Source organism: Manis pentadactyla, chromosome 3 (assembly GCF_030020395.1).
Source record: "Manis pentadactyla isolate mManPen7 chromosome 3, mManPen7.hap1, whole genome shotgun sequence".
Taxonomy (NCBI): Eukaryota; Metazoa; Chordata; class Mammalia; order Pholidota; family Manidae; genus Manis; species Manis pentadactyla.
In genome coordinates this window covers 75,144,748-75,166,483 of record NC_080021.1, presented here as the reverse complement: position 1 = coordinate 75,166,483, position 21,736 = coordinate 75,144,748, and the positions used below count along the sequence as shown (strand labels likewise).

General features: G+C 39.8%; 1 protein-coding gene across 1 annotated transcript in view; it reads left to right on the top strand.

Annotated features, from left to right (window-relative positions):
* CLVS1 (clavesin 1) overlaps positions 1 to 21,736 on the top strand; it is a 158,320-nt gene that overhangs the window by 68,758 nt on the left and 67,826 nt on the right. The window contains exon 3 of the mRNA XM_036907535.2: positions 12,879 to 13,053. Within this exon, the coding sequence (XP_036763430.1) occupies positions 12,879 to 13,053 (175 nt within the window). The remainder of the gene's footprint in view (positions 1 to 12,878; positions 13,054 to 21,736) is intronic.

The following is a 21,736-nucleotide window of genomic DNA, read 5'->3' as shown; positions in this document are numbered from 1 at the left end:
CTTGCAGTATTTATGTTGCCTCAGGTCCAGAGGCTTTCACAGGGAATTCCAGAGAAGTATCACCCCCAATTCCTGAATATGGAAGAAGGAGATTGGAAAGTTCCAGTTCTTTCTTTTGGGAATGTGCTGTGTGAGTCAGAACTAGGGAAACCTCCTGTGCCTTGGTTGATAGAAATGGGATGGGTAATAGCCCGTCCGTTTATAGCAGGCAAGGATTAAAGCATGAGGGAAAACTGAAGATAGATATTTCCAGGGCCTGAACATTTATTTATTTTCCTCTTTAGGAAATTAAACTGCTGATCTTTCTAAGTAGGCCCTTACAATCTCCGAGATTTTGTTAGGATGAACATAGGAACTGAAATCTTTCTATAGCAAAACCCCAGGTCCTAAAATGTATTTCTCTTTGTATCAATATTTTAACTTATAAATTATGTGTCTATATACATGTGTAATGGATTTTCCAAATTCTGTTCTGCTACTTCAGAGTAGGATATTTTGGACCTACACTGAAGATTAATATATGTTGATGTTTTACAGTGTCTTCTGCAGTGTAGTTAACTGTTAAGTGGTGGCAATAAATAATAACCACTGGCTCTAATTGCATAGAGAATTGCCAAGTGATAATCTGTGATGTAATTAAGTAAAAGAAACCAATGTTGTCTTTAACCACCTCCATAAAAGAATTCCCCAGAGCTTTCATGGGTAAAATTACTGTGTAGGGCAAAATTAGACCTCTGAGCACACTGTACCTTGGATATGAAAAGTCTACCAGTTCTTTGAGGGATTTTATTTGTTGTTAGCTTTTGGTTTTTGTTAAATCGACTACATCAAGCCTATGTTTATTCCTTTATAAATGTATTACATGTTACTTTTATTTTGCCTCCAATTCCTAGAATAAAGCAGGGTGAAAAATAAGGATAAAGTTTTAGCTGAAGCTCAATAATGGGTTCATTGGAGCTCCCAGTCCCCCAGTTTAAGAAGTGTGTAGGGAGAAAGCATTGTCCTTCTGTAGTCTCCATGACCTGCCCGATTTGGACTGGCTTGGGGCTGTGTGGGTGTGCATGTGGGCCTTCTTCTAGGAGAATTCTAGGAACTCCCACATCCCAATTCTGACACACCTGGTCCTGCCGATGAACTATTATAGGCACAGCCCTCTAGGTTCCAGCTGTCTTCTGAAGTCTCCAAAGAGTATTTTTGTGCTGGAGTTAAGCACATGTCCAGTGTGGAAGAGGTGTAGGTGGGATTTGTAGGAGGCTTTTCCCCTCTAGGCCAAGGGAATATATATATATCCTGGTTTCAGAAGAATGATCTAGCTGCTTGTCATTTTATCATTATTGTGATTTGTGAACCATAACTAAACATTGCAGAAGTCAAACAAGACAAGAATTTCCTTCCATCAGGCTTGCTTTACCAGTGCCCAAACTCAGAAACAGTGTAGACAGTGGTAAGGGTCTCCCTGAGTCTGATAGCTGTGAAGGTCGTGGCAGCCTTACATCCTTCTCTCTCCAAGAAGCCAGTTACCTTAAGGTGTCTTAAGGAAGATGAAACAATTGAAGGGTGATAACCAGATAGAAAAATGTCTACCTGGAATCAGCAAACAAGCTGCATTTCTGTCAGGGTAGCTTATAGAGCATCCTGAATTTATTACCTATGAAAAGACTTTTCTTTCCATTATGTAACAATCTCCTGTGCCTCTCTCCTTTTAATCTTTCATAAGTTTGATTGCTTGCTGCTGTTGTAGTAGTTTATATTAAGATGGCTAGAATTTTAAAAAGGGGAAAGGATAAACCAACTTCAAAAACTTCAGTCGAATTGCACTTTCTAAATTCAGTCTCTATGAAGTCTGGTGTGCATTACCCATATTTTTGAGGGCTGAGACTCCTAGTTATAGGCAACTAATTTTAGAGCCTTAGGATTTCTCTTGGTTTTAAGATCTTGTTATCCTGCTAGAATATACTGATCTCTTTATTAAGTACAGGGATTTGGAGGTTTCATTTGGAGGTAGGTAGTTTTCTGAATTAACTAAAATTATGAGATATTGCATACTTTCAACTCAAGCCACAGGTGTGTTTTCCATGAGATGCAACATCTATAGAGTTGTTTTGCTGATGCACTATTGAATCCAAGTTACCTTGCACACTATTATCAGAGTTTCTGATTTCAGAAGGGAACTTCTTAATTGCAAGAGTGATTTGTAGCATGACACCCAGAGGGAAAGAGCTCAGGTGGGTAAAATAATTCAAAGCAATGTAATACTATGGGATGGATATTTCCTTAAAATGCTTTTTCATTGTACTGTCCAATCTCTTATCCTGAAAGTGATCTTATGGTCATAAAATTCAGACAGTTTAGAGGAGAAAATATTCCATTTCAAGTAGTGATTTGTATATAACCATGAAACCTGTGCACGATTTATAAATGTTACTTGAATTCTGTTAGAAGTAAGAGTAATGTGGTCATCCACATCAATTCACTCATGTCGGGGGAGCTTCTGCTGTTTGTGACTCCAGGTAGTCTGATGATCCTAGCTCTGTGCTTAGTATTTAATATTAAGTTCTTTGTTGCAATCTTGAGACTCTTTGAAGTTTTTACTTTTCTGAAGCTCCTTAACCAAGGGAGTTACCAGAGTAGACAAGCATGAAAATAATTTTTTATAATTGTTTAGTAATGGGTGGAATGGTCATAACTCACTTCCACTGGGGATGGTTTTTTCAATTCCTCTTCTGTCTTCTGTGGACCCCTATAAACCCTGGCTCAATCCCCATTCCAAGAGCTGGATGAAGTAAACCCCTTCCTTGCTTGCATTTCAGACTATCTTAGAGTGATGTTTGAGAACGAGTTCTTTCTCAATGGGCTAAGAATCTCATTACAGACCAAGCTTTCTATCTGTAAACATAACCATTTGCATCTATTATTAACTGTTCTAGGTTGTCATTTTCTTACTGTCTTACTTCATACCAGTACTAACCTTAAGTGAATGCAAGCATGTCTCCCTCCTAAACCAAAATCAAGTTTTAAAGCTTAGTTTCCTTCTCTCCTCTTGGATATATGGTGCTCAGTAGCATATTATTCTATAAACATGAGCTATGGTAGAAAAAGTACTTAAGGACATCACTTCCTTTAGCAATGAGCATAAGAGACATTGAAGGGAAGGAAATTAACCCACTGGTGCTCCCAGAGTAGGTTTTGTCTATTGTAACTCTTTTGGGTATTCCAACAGGTTGGTTTAATCTGCCTGCCTGCCTTCCTTCACTAAGAATCACTTGTTGAGCATCTACTGTGTGTGGGTACTGGTGATTTGCATGGATTCAGAGACAAGTAATTCGGCACTTATGGGGCTCGTTATCTAGACTAGAGAGGCAAGTAATCTTTTCTTATGACTGGAATAAGAAATACTCCCTTCTGCAGACGTGGCATCGGCTTATGGGGGCTTTTATCACTTGGTTAAATGTGATAAAACGGATGTGATAAAATGTGGATGTGATAAATGTGATAAAAAGGAATGTAGACCTCACACAACCATGCACTTCTAGGCATCCCTAGGCAGTACGATGTCAAGTCCTATTAATACTAATATTAACATTGTGTGTAGCTGTCCTGGGTGCTGATTCTTACTCTATAAGAACTAGGTACAACTTCAGCACCTCTGCGTCACTTCCTACGTGACAGAGTTCCTTTTGTCCTAATTAATACCACTGTCCTTCTCTTCACACACACAGTTGCTCTATAACTGAGTACTGGGTACTGTCCTCATAGTACTTTTCACATCTCTGTCATTTCCATTCAGCTCTCACCTGGTGTATTGCAGTCACTTCCTCCTAGTTGGGCTGATTCTCTTCTCCCGATCCAATGTATCTAGTTCCAGTCACCAGTCCAAATCTTCCTAAAGCATTAAGTGTCCACACTTCCCTCCTCTGCATAAATGTCAGTAGTTCCCCATCAAGTGTAATGAAGACAGATCACAATCACATTTCTAACCTTACTTCTACATTCCTTTTCATTTTGTCCATGGGTTAATCAAACTTATCATTGCTCCCAATACAGTTTCTATGCAATCAAGTCTTATTGTTTATCTGGCTCCCAGTTTCTGTGCAATCAAGTCTTGTTGTTTATCTGGCTCCTTCTGCCCTTTCCTTCTGTGTCCAGTGTCCAACCTTCTCATTCTTCACAGCCCAATTGAAGATGTTCTAAAACCCACCAGCCATAAGTGATCACTCCTTCTCATAATCACCAAGTACTCTGCAACCTTTATTACTTTCTACCTCATATGATGGTCACTTATGCAATAATGAAAACCACCATGACCACCAGCACCTTGTATGGATTAGTATGAACCAGTTGCTCTGCTATGGCTTTATGTACATCATCTTACTTCCTCATTACCTGTGAGGTAGGTGCTATGACCTTCCTTCTACAGATAAGAATACAAACCATAGCAAGACAAAGTAACTTGCTAAGTTCACATATAACAGCCAAAATATGAATCAAGGTCAGCCTACCTCCAAATCCTATTGTTTTTAATGACTACGCTTCATTGCCTCCCATGTACATATTTTTTAATGTCTCCTATGGGTTTTCGTCTACTAGGAGAAACACAAAACTATCCTTTTATCTTACATGTCTTCCACAAAGTAGAGTTTCATCATTTTTAAATAAATGCCTCCTGACTCCTTATCTGGTTCCAGTTACTTAACATTTTTTTTAAAGAAGACATTGGATGGTAAGAAATTGTATTAACTGTTTAAGTGAGTAGATAGATGCATTTGGTGTTAATTTCTTTCTCTTTAATTCTTTGGAGAATTCAGAAGCACTTGGATTCGATGTGATAGAAATATTGGTTTTATTTATTCAAGCCATCTCTTCATTTAAAACAAAAAACAGAATGGAGGGAATACAACTTCTAGAAGAATTAACTCTGAAGTGAATTATTGTGTGTGTACATACACATGGTTTATACTCTTGTTCTCCATAGAAACATAAACAAGGAAGAATCCTGGCAGGTTGGAATTTGAGAGCTTTAGTTTCAGTGTCATTTTGAATGGTGTGTGTGAATACTTTGCATTCTTGGGCTGTATCCGGAGATGAATAGACCTGTCGGATTGGTCTAGAGAAACACAGCCTCTTATCTTCATGCTTTACTTGAGTGAGAGAAGATAACCTTCCAATTTTCATCAGTATTTTCTTTATACTAGCTCAAAATGAGAACTCAGTTTTCAGACAAGAACTTCATCTTTGCATTCTGTCCTCTATAAGCAAACAGTCTGCTGAAGGTGGGTTGGGGCTGAGGATAACTGTCCCATACTCCTTCCATGTATTGGCATACTTGGTAGAAATAGACATATATTTGAAATGACTATACTTGTCTTTATAAAATATGAACCAATTTTAGTTGAGATTCTGTGACCTAAACTGAACTAAAAATTCAGAAAGCAGATGATCTGCTGTAATTTGCCCCTTTTCTAAACCTCCACACATAGGATTGGGCCTCATTGGTTATAAGATGTTTGAATGGTATTGAGTACATTATTTCTTCTATCTAATGCTGAGACTTTGAGACAGATAGTCTCATATTACAACTAATAATTAATCAATGGGCAACTTATTATCCTGGTATTACAAAGAATTACATTCCTATGCTAGCATAAATCCAAAAGTGTTCTTTACCAACCAAAATAAGATGAAGTTTACAGAGATCACATATTAATTGCAAAGTTTTCTTTTTCTTGCTTTCCTTCTTTTTTCACTCTTCTTCCTTTCTTCCCTGCTTTCTCCTTCCCTTTCTCCTGAGAGTATGAGCCTCATCAAATCATGTGAGGCAGAGTTAAACCAGGCTTCTGTTCTCTGGGTGCTCAGCCCTGCTGAGAAAAGTAATTGTGTAATTTGACTTTTCAGCTAACAATCAGAGTGGTAAATTTAAGATCAAGCTCCTGCAAATATTAATTCTACCACAGCAAAATTAACCATTTTTGTTAGCATCTTCTTTGCATCTTATATTTTCAGAACACAACCAAAATGTTTTTAAGCTTTTCTTTGATTACCCCATTAAGAAACCTGGATTCATTTTGCCTAGCTGTCCAATGGCACACAGAGACCATCCAGCTAAAGCTTGATTCACAGAGGAATCATCAGAACCCATTTAGGAAAATACATCAACAGAATTCCCATCCCAGATCATTTTTTGAAAACTTTCATCCCCAGAAGAGGAGAAAATAGGCTTACCTGGATAGGACGCAATTGAATTCTGCACACTTTCCATTGTCCAACTACCATCACTACTCTAGGACCAAGAGGGGTACCCCTAAAGTTCATGCAAGTACGAATACTGTCTCCTACTGGGATGTGTTTTCCAATTCACAAAGCTCCTTCATACATGTGGTTTTGCATAATGTTTGCAATAACCCTTTACGTGAAGGAAGAGGAAATTGCTTCTTGCTGAACTTCAGCCTTCTACATGTGGTTGCATTTTTGGTGGGCAGCAGAGCCAGGATGTCAAGACCTGAAGTTCAGGCCCCTTTACCACGGTACCCAGAGGAGGATTTCCCCCTGTCCAGAGGCCAAAATCATCAGAAGAGACACAGAGGGGGCATGTGTTCCTCTTCACCTTAGCTTCTGCACCATCATGAGAGAAGGGACAAAGCATGCCCTGTAACTGTAGGAGCCATGCTGTGGTTATTTAATTAACTTAAAGGAACTTCAAATGGGATAAAGAGATAAAGCAGCATGCTCAAACGTAGTGTTGCTGCAGCTGTGAACACAGCAGTTTGGTAGCACACTATCTGTAAAGCCACTTTGTGGTTTAAGAGCGACCTTAGAAAATTCCCAAGAAAATCTAAGTCCTTAATGACACTCAGTGTGAGGTTTAGCAGGCTTCAAGACAGAGTGGCTCAAAGAACTTTATGAACATTAACAGACTTTTTTCTGCAGCAGAAAAATTAGTCTAGGAATATGCACTGTGATTTCAGAACTAAGAGGCTTCCCACTGCTCCTTCTGAGAAAGGAGTCACTGGCAACCCCGTCATACCTTTACATGGTTATTTGATGACACATGGCCTCTTTTTTCCTATATTAGTCTAGGTTCAAGATTCTAGAGTTTCCATGAAAAATTCAAGGCCCGAAGGAGTCACTTTTTGAAACTTAAATATCTTGTCATTAGAAAACGGCTGTTTTCCACTATTTTGTATATCTCATTTGCATTATGCTGTTGACTTAATTTCAAAACCTGAGGTAGAGATGTTGGGTGCTTCAACTTGTAAAGACAACAATAAAACCTAAAAAATGAGTCACTATTCTTAATCTCTAATGACTCACAGCCTAATGATGACATCCTTATAGATAAATCATTAATAAATCCTAATTAACATAAAATTATCCTTTTGAGGGGAAAAGTTGGACTTCTGTCTTCTAGTAATACAGTTCTTTATATTTCACTGGCAATTTGCAGGTCACGTGGTGCCTTGGCATACGTGACCACATTTGTGTTTTTAATTATCAATTGAAAACAGATAATAATCCATTACTGACTATACACATGTTACACAAAAATAGGAAAGGATCAAGGAAATGTAAGTACCCACTTGTCATCTGTTAGTTCACTTTGATACAAATGGTAAAATACTCTGATAGAATTGTGATTGTAGGCAATACAGAAAATAAAGTATTTTTCTATGGGGTATTAAAGTTAAGCAATGTATAAGTCCAAATGAGTTGGTAGAATTAAGATATTCTGGAAATGTCTTCTGTTCTCATTTCTACAGTTTTCATGAAGTAGCTGAATTGTTTATGACTTGGTTTGCTTAGAAACCTTGTTAGAAGATTCATGGAAACTTACTATGGCAGATATGCAAATGCCAGTAAGCACTTTAAAAAAATTCACTTTTTATTGATAACAATTTTAAATATAAAATTATGAAGATAGTAGAGGGTTTTCTTACACCCTACATACACTTTCCCTTATTATTAACATCTTGCATTAATAAAGTATACTTATCACAATAAGTAAACCAATATTGTTACATTATTAATCACTATTCAGATTTCTTTAGTTTTTACCTAATATCCTTTTTCTATCCCAGAATCCCATCTAAGATTCCACATTACATTTAGTCTTCATTTCTCCTTAGGCTTCTCATGACTGTGACAGTTTCTCAGACTTTTTAAAATTTTTTATGAAATTGACAATTTTAAAGAGTACTGGTAAGGTATTTTACAGACTGTTCCACAACTGGAACTTGTCTAATATTTTCCCCATGAAAACATTAAGATTAATCTGGGGCTATGGTTTTTTAGGGGGAAAAGGTAAAATGCCATTTTCATAACCATATTAAGGACAAATACTACCAACATGATTCATCCCTACTGATGTTGACCCTAATCACCTGGCTGGGATAGTGTGTGCATCAGGTTTCTCCACTGTGAACACTCCATTCCCCCCTTCCATACCATACTCTTTGGAAAGAAGTCACTGTGCTCAACCCACGATCCCAGGCTGGGGTGTTATGGTCCACTTCCTTGAGGGCAGAATATCTGTCTAGTGAGTATTTTAAATTATAAAAAGCTGGAAGGATTTCACAAGTCCAAGGTGTTGTAAAGAGGAAAGAGGTAAAAGATGAGGACATCCATATGAGGAAATCAAGAAGTAAGGAATTCAAGATAATGATCACAGCTAATGTATGAGGCATGGTCACACTCCACAATAGTGGTAAAGCCCATGACTTGAGACCCCATTCCATTCACCTTTCTCCTATCCACTCAGTTCCTCCAGAAAAGTGAAGCATTTAAACATTTGGAAACTGTAATGAAGTCCAGAATCCTTCTATTTTTCTCCTGGGATCAACCTGTGAATATACTACTTCATACATTGACAATGCCTAGCCTACAATAAGGTTCTGTTCTCAAAATAAATAAAATTGGCTTTTAGGTTTCCAGATAGAATTCATTGCCTTTTCTTGGGAGTGGATATGTGATGGAAGAGGTGCTGTCTCTCATTTGTACTGCTGCATTTGACTTGGTTAACCACCCTCGGGTATTGAATAGTAATTGCTGTGTAACAAACCATCCCCAAACTCAGTGGCTTAGAAAAGGAATCATAAATTATTGCTTATGCTTTGTGGGGCAGCTGAAGGTTATCTGGGCTGGGTTCAGTTAGGTGGCTCTGCTTCTTGTGAAGATCTGCTGGCTGGGGTGTCACTGATCTCTGTGCTCTTCATTCTCTTCAGTACACCATGCTAATGGTAGCATACTTTTACTATAGCAATGGCAGAAGGCAAGAGAACAAGCGGTAACATTTGCAATCTATCATGTCTTACTTATTAAAAAATTTGCCTCTTGTGGGTAAAATTGTAATATTTCCATAATATCTTGCCTGGCTTTAGTACATCGGCGTATCAATAGGTGTTCAGAGGTGGAAAGAGCTATGGCTTTAGTGCATTTGGTTCATTCCTCAGGGGTGGAGAAAAATTCATCTCCATATCAATGGGTAATTACCTGGGCAATGGAGGGCTTATCTGTGCCTGAGAGGTGAGGGGGAGGGCTGGTTTTGCTTCTGCAGGAGCAGGAAAGAGAGAAATGCCCCTGGACTGCAGTTTGTAAGCAATAAATGGATTTTAAACTTTATTTCTCCCTTTGACTGATTTCGGTTTTTAGAGGTATTTTGCCCCAGGATTTCCTTTCCCCGGATTTATACTCTTTTTTTTAACACAATACTATCTTGATCCTCTCACATAATTTTTCTTATTCAACCTCAGTACTGTATGTAGACTTTACCTAAGGCTCAGCCTTTTACTTCTGGTTTTCTCCATGTGTGATCTTCCAAAGAAACCTTATCCAGGGTCAGACTCTCTAATTCCCTAATGGTCATTCCTAGTTCACCACTGGACATTTCCATATTTCCATTAGGAATTGCCTAAACTCATAATCTTTGGTCCCAGGCTCCACTTAAATCAATGTTTCTTCCTGTGGGTAAAATTGCAATATTTCCAGAATCTCTCGCCTGGCCTTAGTGCATCTCCATATCAATAGGTATTTCCGAGGGGTGGAGAGAAGTAGTCCATCTCCATATCAATAGGTGATTACAAGGGGGAGCAAAGGCATATCTGGACTGGAGAGGTTGGGTGGGGTCCCTTTTTGCAGCTGGGTCACAGGAGACATGGGCGAGCAGAAGTGGATGACTGCTTGTAAGCAATAAATGGGCTTCTCCCACTTTATTTCTCCCTTTGACTGATTTTGGTTTCAAAGGTGGTTTGCCCCAGGCTGGGAACATACGTCCCCCCACCGCCCCGCCCCACCAAGTTACACTTTCCAATACAAAGCTTTACGTCTGCCTTCAGATCATATTAGATATAAATACAAAAACAAAACAAAACCCTAATGAAAACTTAATCCTACATTAACAGGCATTTGACATCTCTAGTAGTTAAAAGAGAATATATCTGAAAGAAAACAACAGTGATAAGAGGAGTAGTAAAAACTATTACCTTGAGAAAAGGTTAAAGTTACTAATTCTCTTTTTTAATCTAGAGATTTTTTAGGGTACTGAGACAGGGACCATAGATGTAGTCAGAGTAGGGTGAGGGCCTCCGGAGGGGGCAGGGTGGCATATTTGCAGTCAGAGCAATGTAACTACATGCAAAGAAACCCCCCTGCTAAAACTCTATGTTAAATATTAAGCTCTAGAATCATTCTTCAGTGAAATCAGTTAATGTTCCCCAGATAAAGAAGAGTAGCACATGTTTTATTATGCTAATCATTTGTAACCATGTGTAAGATTCACTTTAGCATGCTAAAAGGCTCAAGCCTATGTGCTGTCTTTCCTCCTTCAGATCTGACAAGGTAATTCTGCAAACTGAGCAACTAACTTAGCATGCAGACCCAGCTGTAGACGGCATGGTAAAAGGCAGGAAGAATTCCATCTTAAAGTTAAGATTGCATTTTAACACCCGGGAAGTTCAAGAGGCAAGATTCTTTAGCAAGTAGACAATACCTCAGCCCACCTTGGGGGCTGGGCAGGCAGCCTTTTGATATGCTCCCAGACCAAGGCACTGGTGTCCCAGAGAGAAATCAAGGCAGGAAATTCCTTACAGTTAAGTTAATTTTTAATATTCAGGAACCACTTAACAAGTCCCCACCCCTAAGTTTCTTCATGTTCTCGAAAAATCCTCAACTGCCTATAAAACCCCCTAGACAACGCACCACTAGGGACTCTCTTGTCCCCTCCTGGAGTGAGCCGGGAGCTCTGTCCTTTCACTTTATCTCTAAATAAAAGCCTGTTCCTTGCTCTCCTACCTTGACTGTTTGTGAAGCTCATTCCTCGGCTCGGCAAACAAGAACCCCGGCATCAGTACCATGGTCACCAGTTTTAGACAGTTGAAAATATGTGATACGGGAGAACCAGAGGCTTTTCCTTTGTAGCAGAACTTTACCCGGGGGGGGGGGTTTGGGGAGGAAAATTTCTTGATATAAGGAAGAAATTTCTAGTAAACAAAATTGTACAGAAACAGAACAGGATATTTATCTTTGTTTCTCAATTGTGTCACACCTCTCTCCTGAAATGGCTGCCTCCCCCTTCTCCTAATTATCCATCAGAATCTTATCCAACCTTCAAGATTTATTCCAAGCCTTCAGCTCTCCGTAAACTCTTCCATAACTACTCAAACTTTATCAACCCCTTCCAACTCATGTTGCCAATCTCCTACCCTACCGCAACTAAATTAAGGACTGTTTGAAAATAGAAATATGACATTCTATGTTGTAACTGTAAGTATAAACACAATGCTGAGCTTATAATAGGCATCCAGCAAATTCATACTGGTTTACTGTTCAGTCGCAAATCTCTTAATTTCTAATCTGGAATCATCAGACTTTTGGCTAGAAGTGGAACTGTATTGAAATGCTCAAGACTCTGATTATTGCAAACTGATTTCACAAGAAGACATGGCTTTTTATTTTAATAATGGCCTGAAGGAAGTAATGGATTTTCACCATCTCTTGTCATCCAAGCTTATATTTTCCTATGTACCAAAAAATGACACTGAATTTAGAGATCCTTTAAGATTTTAGGTTTATAGCTGAGATCATTTTTTGGAAGAATTAACAGAATAAATATGCCACCATTTCTTCATGTCTGAAAATTATTTAATACAAAAATCAACAGGTGAACAGGAGTACATGATGCGGAAGACACATACAACCCTGGAGATCTGTCACTTTACTTTGTATTCAGGTATGCCTGTTGTCATAGTTACTGATGTACTCAAAGTGATTTCCTCCCTGAATCAGTCTCTAATCCTCAACGAAAATAAGCTATTCTTCTTGCTTTATTTTTCTCCATCCAAGAATTGCAGCTAAAAAATAGCATTGGTTGCATGAATGTTTTTATATTTTTAGTAAGATTTTAAACATACAAAAGGAAGAAGAGTTTTAATTCAAGTAAGTGCCTCTGATTGAAGTTTCACCTCATTTGTTCAGCAATGATTCATTGAGGAGGTAGGCACTTGGGACACGAATATGATTATAGCCCAGTCCCTGCCCTAGAAAATACTAGAGCTTTGGAGGGAGAGAGATGAACAAAGGATGCATTTCAATGAAATGTAATCAATGCTGTGGTGGAAATACTGTGTAGAGACCAGTGAAAACATGAAAGAGGGACACCTCATCAAGTCCGGGGTGCAGTCAGGTCAAAGGGAGGTTTCCATCCCATGAGTCCTAAGGCTTTGTTTCTGTGCAGTGTAGCAAAATGTTTTCGGTCATTTTGGGCACAGAATACCATGTAACTCTGTAGGCTGGGCTCATGGAGCAATGGAGTGAGATAGCCAGCACTTGCCACACAATGTGCCATCACCTGCTAGTATTCACACAGCCTCTCTTTTCTGCTTCGGCTGCAGGAACTCCTTCACAGACATCCTGCGTGCCATCTTGCTGTCATTGGAGGTCCTCATTGAAGACCCAGAGCTTCAGATAAGTGGTTTCATTTTAATCATAGACTGGAGTAATTTTTCCTTCAAGCAAGCCTCCAAACTGACACCTTCTATCCTCAAACTGGCCATTGAAGGGTTGCAGGTATGTTCAACGCATGTCCAATATCATGACTGTCTATGACAATGCCCTCTTTTTCTTATTGCAACCAACATAATAATTGCATTTTAGAAAGGAAAAAGAAAACTTAGATAAAATTCACCTGTGAATATGCCACATTTTTACCTCAGCCTGAGTTTAGTTTTTTTTTAATTAGCATTCATTTTCATTAACAACTCTAAATTACTGTTACCATAGGCACCAATTACCTACTGTAGCAGTTATGAATAAAGCTCAGAGATGTTTAGCCTAATGCATCTGAGAGTTCACAAAAATTAAAATTAGAAAATAGCTGCTTTGTGTAGAGGTGCATGGGGGCTTTCTAGGGTTTCTAGAAGCATGTTTCTACCAAGGAAATGCACCCTGTGGATCTTCACTTCCCACAAGCTAATGTGTCAAAATGTTTGTACTCAGGTAGATCACTTCTGTGCAAACAAAGGAGGCAGACAAAACGACTTGCTATTTGTATGATCAGATACCAGGACTTTGGGGAAGGGGTTTTTGTGCTGCATTGGGGTTAGGAGACTCCAGTCTCTGGAGTCTTTTCCACTTTTATGGACCAGTGATTCTATGAAAGTAACAAACTCAGACGGATAGTGCTGTTTAGCTTCCTGGTGACACATTATTATAGTACAAAAGCAAAGGCACAGTTCAGGGAGATTCAGAATTTGCATAGATAAAACTTAAGTCCCTTCTTAATTTTGCAGGAAAATTGACTCAATGGGGCTACCCTTGCCTCCCAATAGATTGCAGTTATATGCAGCGATGTAGATAGCAAAATATTTGCTGATCTTCAATCAAGCAACTATTACTCATGCTCATCAAAGTGCAAGACTAGAAAATGCATTTCAATCACCCATCATACTCCAATGTGAAGAGAAATTGATGAGTCTTATTTTTAACATATGGCTTATTCATATTTTGCTCCCAGAAAACATCTAACAGCTAGTGGGTCAGGTTTATTGAATGGATCTTTTTTATTGAAATGGTTTCCTATTTCAAGGAAAGTGAAGTAGAGCAGGCCTTTCAGAAGGAGAGAAACAAATATTCACCTTTCCGAGAATGCCATACTATCCCGGGTGGCTACATCACACAGTGTATTGGAGGCACATTTTAGAAGTTGCTTTCACATTTCTAGACAACATAGAGTGTCCCACCCTGCCTTAAAAATGCCAGCAATAAACTTGTATGTACTTTACTATCAATCACTCTCTCTGAGATGAACATCTGATCTCTCTCTCCTTTAAGCTTTTTATCAAAGGGAGTTTTAAAGTGAAGTACAAGGTTTATTTCATGCCTATAATTATTCTGACTATATTTCCAGTATTTTCTGTAGTACAATCTTATATGTGTAAATTGCTGTGACTTGAGTTCTGTGTATTTATAAGATGTTTTTTCATAAATCAAGAAGGAAAGTGTCCTTTATTCAGCCTGTGTTTCAGTTTTTATTTATGGAAGTGTCTGGAATATGTAATATGTCTTTTGCCAACTTCACTAGGCAGCTGTGGGTCTGAGTTAATGCACATGAATGTGTTTTAAAAGGTAAAGCTGTATAAAACCTTGTAAGATATCTTTATGAGAAATACTAGATGACCTTTTATGGGACCAGGTGGGTCCCATCTGGGCCTTCACTTGTCACATGCCAGGGTCCAGGATGAATTCCACAATGTCCTATACCTCCAGTTAAGGAATAGTCTACTGGGAGAGGGGGAGGTGCATGAAGTTAGTGTCAGAGCAGAGAAAAGACTTTCTTCCATCATCTCACAAAGCAATGCCTGGACCCCTTATTACTCTCCTGTTTTGGAAAGCAAGGTAAGCTCCCTTAAGTGTGGGAAAGCATCAGGCCAATCTGGAGTCAGGCTATCCTGGATCAGGAAGCAGTTTTTTCTGGGGATTCTGCCTGCCTAGGCCCTGAAGACCTGAGAACCCTTAGACAGGTGTGGTCCCTTCTGCCCAGAGAAGGAAGCCACCAGTTCGGGGGAAGCTGAGCTTGGGTGCAGCTCCTCCATCTAAGATACAGGCTCCCTATGCCATTTGGCTTGATGTCTTATCAACTGTGACAGAGCCCTGGGGGTCACTGCAGACAGTTTCTGCTCTTGCCCCACAGTGGGTAGTCAATTCCGGACAGCCACTGGCAATTTCTTGCTCCAGGTTCTCCCCTCTCAGGCTTTGGGGACATCCAGACACCACAGTTACCACCCCTCCACTGGCTCTCCCAGTGACCTTTCTTCACTGTAGGGATTGTTCCCTTCCACAGTGTAGCTATTAACTCCTTTTGGCACTTCAAAAAAGTCGTAACTGGTACTAAGCAGAATTCATGCCTTTGTGGTCACACCGTTATACAAGGAGAACCCCATGCAGGTCTCAGTTTGTCAGCTATGAAGGTCCAAGGTAAATTCCAGAACACCACTGGCATGGTTGAAGGCTTCCGTGGACTTCAGTGGAGAAAGAGAAAGCTATCTAAGGTCAGTGTCGGTGAGAAAAGAGAAGCCACTGCTCTTCCTTCCTCCTCTGCACCCGTGGAGAGGCCTGCAGAAGTTGGGGTATCTGCTAGACATGTGGGAGTTTGCAGGGAGGGTTGCCCTATGCTCCCATGAAGGCCACTTGCTCACTCCGCTGTCCCGCCTTTTGTCGGGTAGATGTGAGAAAGTAGCCTTGTCAGCAGAATAACCAGACCACTTCTGTGCTAGGCCATCTGGTTTGGGATTTCAGCTGTTTATAGGAGCTGTCTAGGATTACCTGCTGCTTAAGCCCTGGAGAATTTGGGGCTCTGGGCTATGACAAACCCCCACCCCACCCCCACGATAGGTAAGGCACAGGGAGAAGTGGGTGGGGGCCCACTGTTCAGGCAGGGAGAATTTAGAATCATTTTAGTCAGGCTTGCACCTTGTATCACAACCTAGTTGCAGAACCCTGGGTTTTACCCCATTACCTCTGTTCTTGGTTCTCCATAATGACTGTTGTTCCATTGCTAATGATTGCAGGTTGGGTTTTCCAAGGAGCAGATGACAGCACAGAGCTCAACAGGCATGAGATTTATCAGGAGTGCTCTTGGGGTCAACATTTTTTAAAAGAAAGCTATTGGAAGAACATTTGGCAGCAGGAGAAGTTAAACTGTAATTCAGTCATTTCCAGGGAAAGCTTCAGGTGTTCTGAAGCTGAGATGACCCTTCAGACTTGTCTGATTTGGGGGCTAAGGGGCTGCACATTTCTATTCCCACATTGTTCAGCCAGTGGGTCAGAGCTGGCCTGGGAAGTGGTTGTGAGCTTGGGCAAGGTGTCTCTCTATAGCCCGAGGCCCCAGAAGGCACTGTCACTGAGAACTTCCTCCTGGTGGCACCCCTGCAGTGAGGGAGGAAGTCCTCAGTCTTGAAGGAGGCCTGGCAGCATATCAGAATATCTACCACAATAAGCACAAGATATTTGTTACGTCCTGTAGTGAAATGTCAAGGAACTTCCTTTATTCTAAATCTGGATGCTTAACTACTTTGTTCCTGGCTACATACAGTCCCAGTTATCCCCAGAGTGGAGGTGATAACGAGGTAGTACAGAGGTGATGAGCAGTGGGCTAGCAACTTGGTGACAGTTTTCCATGTGGGTCTATGAGTTGTATTTCTGTGTTTCAAAAGGTAATTATATATATCCAACTGATCTTTGACAAAAGAGAAAGGCAATACAGTAGAGAAAGATTGTCTTTTCAAAAAATTGTGCTAAAATAATTGGATATCCACGTGCAAAAAACTGAGTTTAAACATAGATTCCCTTATATTCTTCTCAAAAATTAACTCAAAATGGGCCCCAAACCTAAATGTAAAATGTAAAACTATAAAACACCTAAAATAGAACATAGGAGAAAATATATGTAACCTTGGGTATGGTGATGACTTTTTAGATAAAATACCAAAGGCACAATCCATGGGAGAAATGATTGATAAGATGGATTTCATTAAAATTAATAACATCTGATCTGCATAATACAGTGTCAAGAGAATAAAAAGAAAAGTCACAGACTAGGAAAAAATATTTGCAGAAGACACATCTGATAAAGGACTGTTTTCCCAAATATTTAAAGAACTCTTAAAACTCAACAATAAGAGAATAAGCAAACCAATTTAAGAATAGTCCAAAGGCCTGAACAAACATCTCACCAAGGAGGGTAATGCAGGTGGCAAATAAGCATATGAAAAGCTTTTCCACAGCATATGTCATCAGGGAAATGCAAATTAAAACAATGAAATATTGCTATACACTTTTTAGAATGGCCAAGGTCTGAAACATTGACAAGCCCTGGGAAAGACATGGAGTAACAAGAGCTCTCATTCACTGTGGGTGGGAATGGAAAATGGGACAGTCACCTTGAAACAGTGTGGTAGTTTCTTACAAAACTAATATATTCTTACCATATGATCCAGTGATCCCGCTCCATGGTATTTACCCAAAGGGGTTGAAAACTTATGTGCCCATGAGTGTCTATAGCAGCTTTATGCATGATGCTCAAAACTTGGAAGCAACCAAGATATCTTTCAGTAGGCAAATGGAAAAAAGAAACTGCGGTACATCCAAACCGTGAAATATAATTCAACACTAAAAAGAAATGAGCTATCAAGCCATAAAAGACATGGAAGAAGCTTAAATGTATATTATGAAGTGAAAAGAGTCGATCTGAACATGCTACATGCTGCCTGATTCCAACTATGTGACATTCTGGAAAAGGCACAACTACAGACAGTAAAAACATCAGTGGTAACCAGGCCTTGTGGAGTGGGGCAGGGAGGGAGGAACAGGTGCAGGACTGAAGATGTATGACACCATAATGATGGATACTTGTCATACATGTGTCCAGACTCACAGTATGTACAACACCAGGAGTGAAGCGCACTGTAAGCTATGGACTTTGGGTGATTATTAAGCTGATTAGCTATAACAAATGTCCCACTTTGGTGGAGGATATAGACAATGGGGGAAGCTACTCATGTGCGGGTGCAGGGGAAATCTCAGTACCTTCCCCTCAATTGTGCTGTGAACCTAGAACTGCTCTAAAAAATAAAGTCTAGGTGAAAAAAAGGCAATTATTTTCCTCTGACAACAACAATCAAAAAAATAGAACTTCCATTATCCACTTAATAGGCTGAATTAATGAGTTATAATAATCATATAGAAGACTGATCTTTAAGGGATCATCAGATTTTTGCATCAAAAGTTATCCTGTATCAGCCAGTCATGAAATTCTAATGGTATATATACTGTATATTCCTCCTTTTAGAGCAATGCTTTGAGGAAATGCCATTGTTTAGAATATTAAGTTGTCCCAGTTACATAAATATTTTATGGATATTAGCTCAAAGAACTTTAGTGAAAACACTAATTTTGAGAATGCCTGGAAATCACTTTCTCTCACTCTGCTGTTTGATCTCTTAAATGTAGTCAATAATGTCTAAAAGAACTGTGGTATCTGTTCATTACAACTTGTTTAAATTTTAATCAAATTTAAAGGAATATTTATGCCACCATTTTAATACAACACATCATTCTTTGTTCTGCTGGGGAATTCTGGCAGAATGAGCAACAGCGGAAGTCTTGTTCTTGGGTTTTGTAATGTTTCCAAAATCAATTTTTGGAATTATTTTGTGTAAATCACTGCAGCCCAACCATTACCATGAACACTCGGCATTTATCAATGTTCAGCCAACACGGAGACTTAAAGAGCTTACTGTGCTGAAGTGTTTTACTTAGGAAGAGCTATTGCTCTGTCTCCCAAGGCTATTTACAAAATATTTGATTCCTCTGAGGACCCAGGCATTTGTTAAGGGTTTGGAGAAGCTTGCTTTTCAGTCGCAGAAGCAGATGCACACTGCACTTTTCCCCTTCTGTGCTTATGTCGTTTTCTTTTGACCAATCACTTTATCAGCTCATTAACTCTAAATTCAAGGTTTACTGCGTGACTTGTTTGCTCTTGTTAAAGATGGTCTTATAGTATTTTTGTTATAAATATTATAAATATTTGATTTGCACTATGGATGCTATTTAATATAAATATTTTGCTTATACTGACTATGACCCAGGCACTTTTCATGTATCATTTACTTTCCAGCATAAGCCTCTGAGGTCGCACTGTTACGTCACCACATTTTATAGCTGATGAAACTAAAACCTAGAGAGATAAATCACTTATCTGGGGGGGCGTAAGGAACAGGACCAGCACTGAAGCCCAGACGGTGGGCCTCTGCGCTCACCTGCATCCAAGTGGTTGTACCACCAGCAGCAGCTGGGGATTGTTTTGAACATTCAGAACATTTTGAACATTTTCGATAGGGGTATCTCCCTTTATCTACCTCCCTCCTCAAACTTTCCTAGCAGCTCTGAGCCAGTCCAATGCAAAAGGGGGGTCACTGCTTTTCCAACTCTTGGCCCAAAGGCCAGGGGAGATTTGGAACAATAGAGGCTTGGTCCACTACAAATTGTGTATTTCCTGAGCATCCTCTTCTGTTACACCATTCCAGCCTGCATCCAATCTCTCTAGTCTCCTGAACACATCCATTCTCAAAATGCCTATGTTCACTCACTCTTGGGAATCCAAAGCTCCCTATTCACTTAAAAAGCTAAAACAGTAAAAAGTCTGTCAAGCCAGTGGGCAATGTGGCAATTGCCAAGAGTAAATGAATGGATAAAGTAATTGTTATTATTTGGAAAGTCAGCTTGAGCAGATTCCTTTCAAGTTATTACTATATTCTCACTGAATCAAATGTATGACTCAGGCTCATAGTATATTCATTCAACATCAAATGTGGATCAGGTACTCTTCTAAACAGGACTACAGCAGAGAATAAAGCTACCTTGCTTCCTGAAGCTTGCATTCTGGGGCTTTATTACACAATGTGTGGTCCACAATCACCAGGAGCTGATGCAAATGCAGAATCTCAGGTCTACCCCAAACCTACTGAATCAGAGTCTGCAGTTCAAGGAGGTCTCTAGGTGATTTGTATGTACATCAAGGTGGAGAAGCACGGCTCTTACAAGTTGGATCACAGAATGATACAATCTGGACTTTAAGTGCATCAATTAACTCCCCTGGAGGGCTTGTTACAACCCACATCACTGGACCCCACTCCCAGAGCTTCTGAATCCGTAGATCTGGGGTGGAGCCCTTGAGTTTGCCCTTTAAAAATGTCCCCAGATGCTGCCACTGGCATGACCACCTGGATGTAGGTGAGAGCAGAGGCCCACCATTTGGGCTTCAGTCCTGGTCCTGCCACTTATGGACCCTAAGAAGTCATTTATCTCTCTAGGTTTTAGTTTCATCATTTGTAAAATGTGGTGTGATAACAGATAAACCTCAGAGGTTTATGGTGGAAAGTAAATAGTACATGAAAAGTGCCTAGGCTGCATCAGTGCTTCTGAATGATAGAGTGTTATTAAAAGAACGAAGAGGCCAGCCCTTTTCCATGGACGCCTGTAGCTCTGCAGCACAGGGATTTCAATGAAATTGTTCTCCACTTCCCCAGCTCTCTAAGTGAGAATCTCTGAAAATTAGACCTTCCTGGCTGCTTGCTGGCCCTACAAGCAAGTTCCCTCCTTCCCCTGCTCACCTTCGTTAATGACTTCGGTCCAGATTGGTGTCACCTGCCCAGACTGGTACTTTCTTTCTACTCTTTTTCTTCCTATTCATGTGATAGCCTTTTAATTATCCCCAATGTGCACTTCCAATGCCTTTGCAGTGGGTGATTATGGGGTCAAAATTCACCTCTTTCATCCTATAAGACTCATTCCAGAAGTAACATTTACAGTGTCTTGTTGATCCTTAAAATTTTCAGATATTAAATAATATTAGATAGGAATAGATTGAAGGGAAAGGACATTTGTATTTTGCCAAGAAGGTTCTTAATCTGTGTTTTCTGAACACTCCAGGGATGCTTGAAGAACACTTTCTCTCTAGACAAGCTTCTTTTTACATTCTCAGGCCACAAAGCTGTAATTCTGAATTTGTAACAGTGCAATATGTTGTTATGGATATATTAGAGGAAACAGTATCTCCCTTAATGCTCTGCTTTGTTAAGTATCAGTGAAACTGAGGAAGATAATTAGAGCTAATGACATTCTGGTGATCCTGATGGCAGACAGCATGGCCCATTTAAAACAGTACCAGTTTGGTCTGTCTTTGGCATATTTTTGATCAATGGTGCTCCTGAACTCTCATGCATTATAGACCTAGCTAATGCTCTGATTCACCTATTTCCAGAAACAGTTACTAAGACTTTACTTTGAGCCAATCATAGAAATAAACAGATGTAGTCCTAAGTCTCAAGAGGTCATGGTTCAAAACAGAGGCAGACCCATAAACAAGTGGTGAGGATAATGTAGAAAGTTCAGAAAGGAGATAAGCACCAGTTAATAAAATCCCAGTTCAGACAGGAGGAGTTAAGAATGGCATCCTCATATCCCATCTGATTCTTAGCACATGAGTGCAGATTAGCCAAGTGAAGGCAGGGTGTGAGAAATTTCAGGCAGAGGTAATATGGGCAAAGATATAGAAGCAAGACATAACTCAGTAAGAGAAAGAAACAGAACTAATATCATATTCCTAGAGTGCACAAGGGCCAGGCAAGGAGCTTGTGTGCTCCTGGACCATGCTAAGGAGCTTGGCCTCTTGCTGCAGTCACTGGGGGCCACT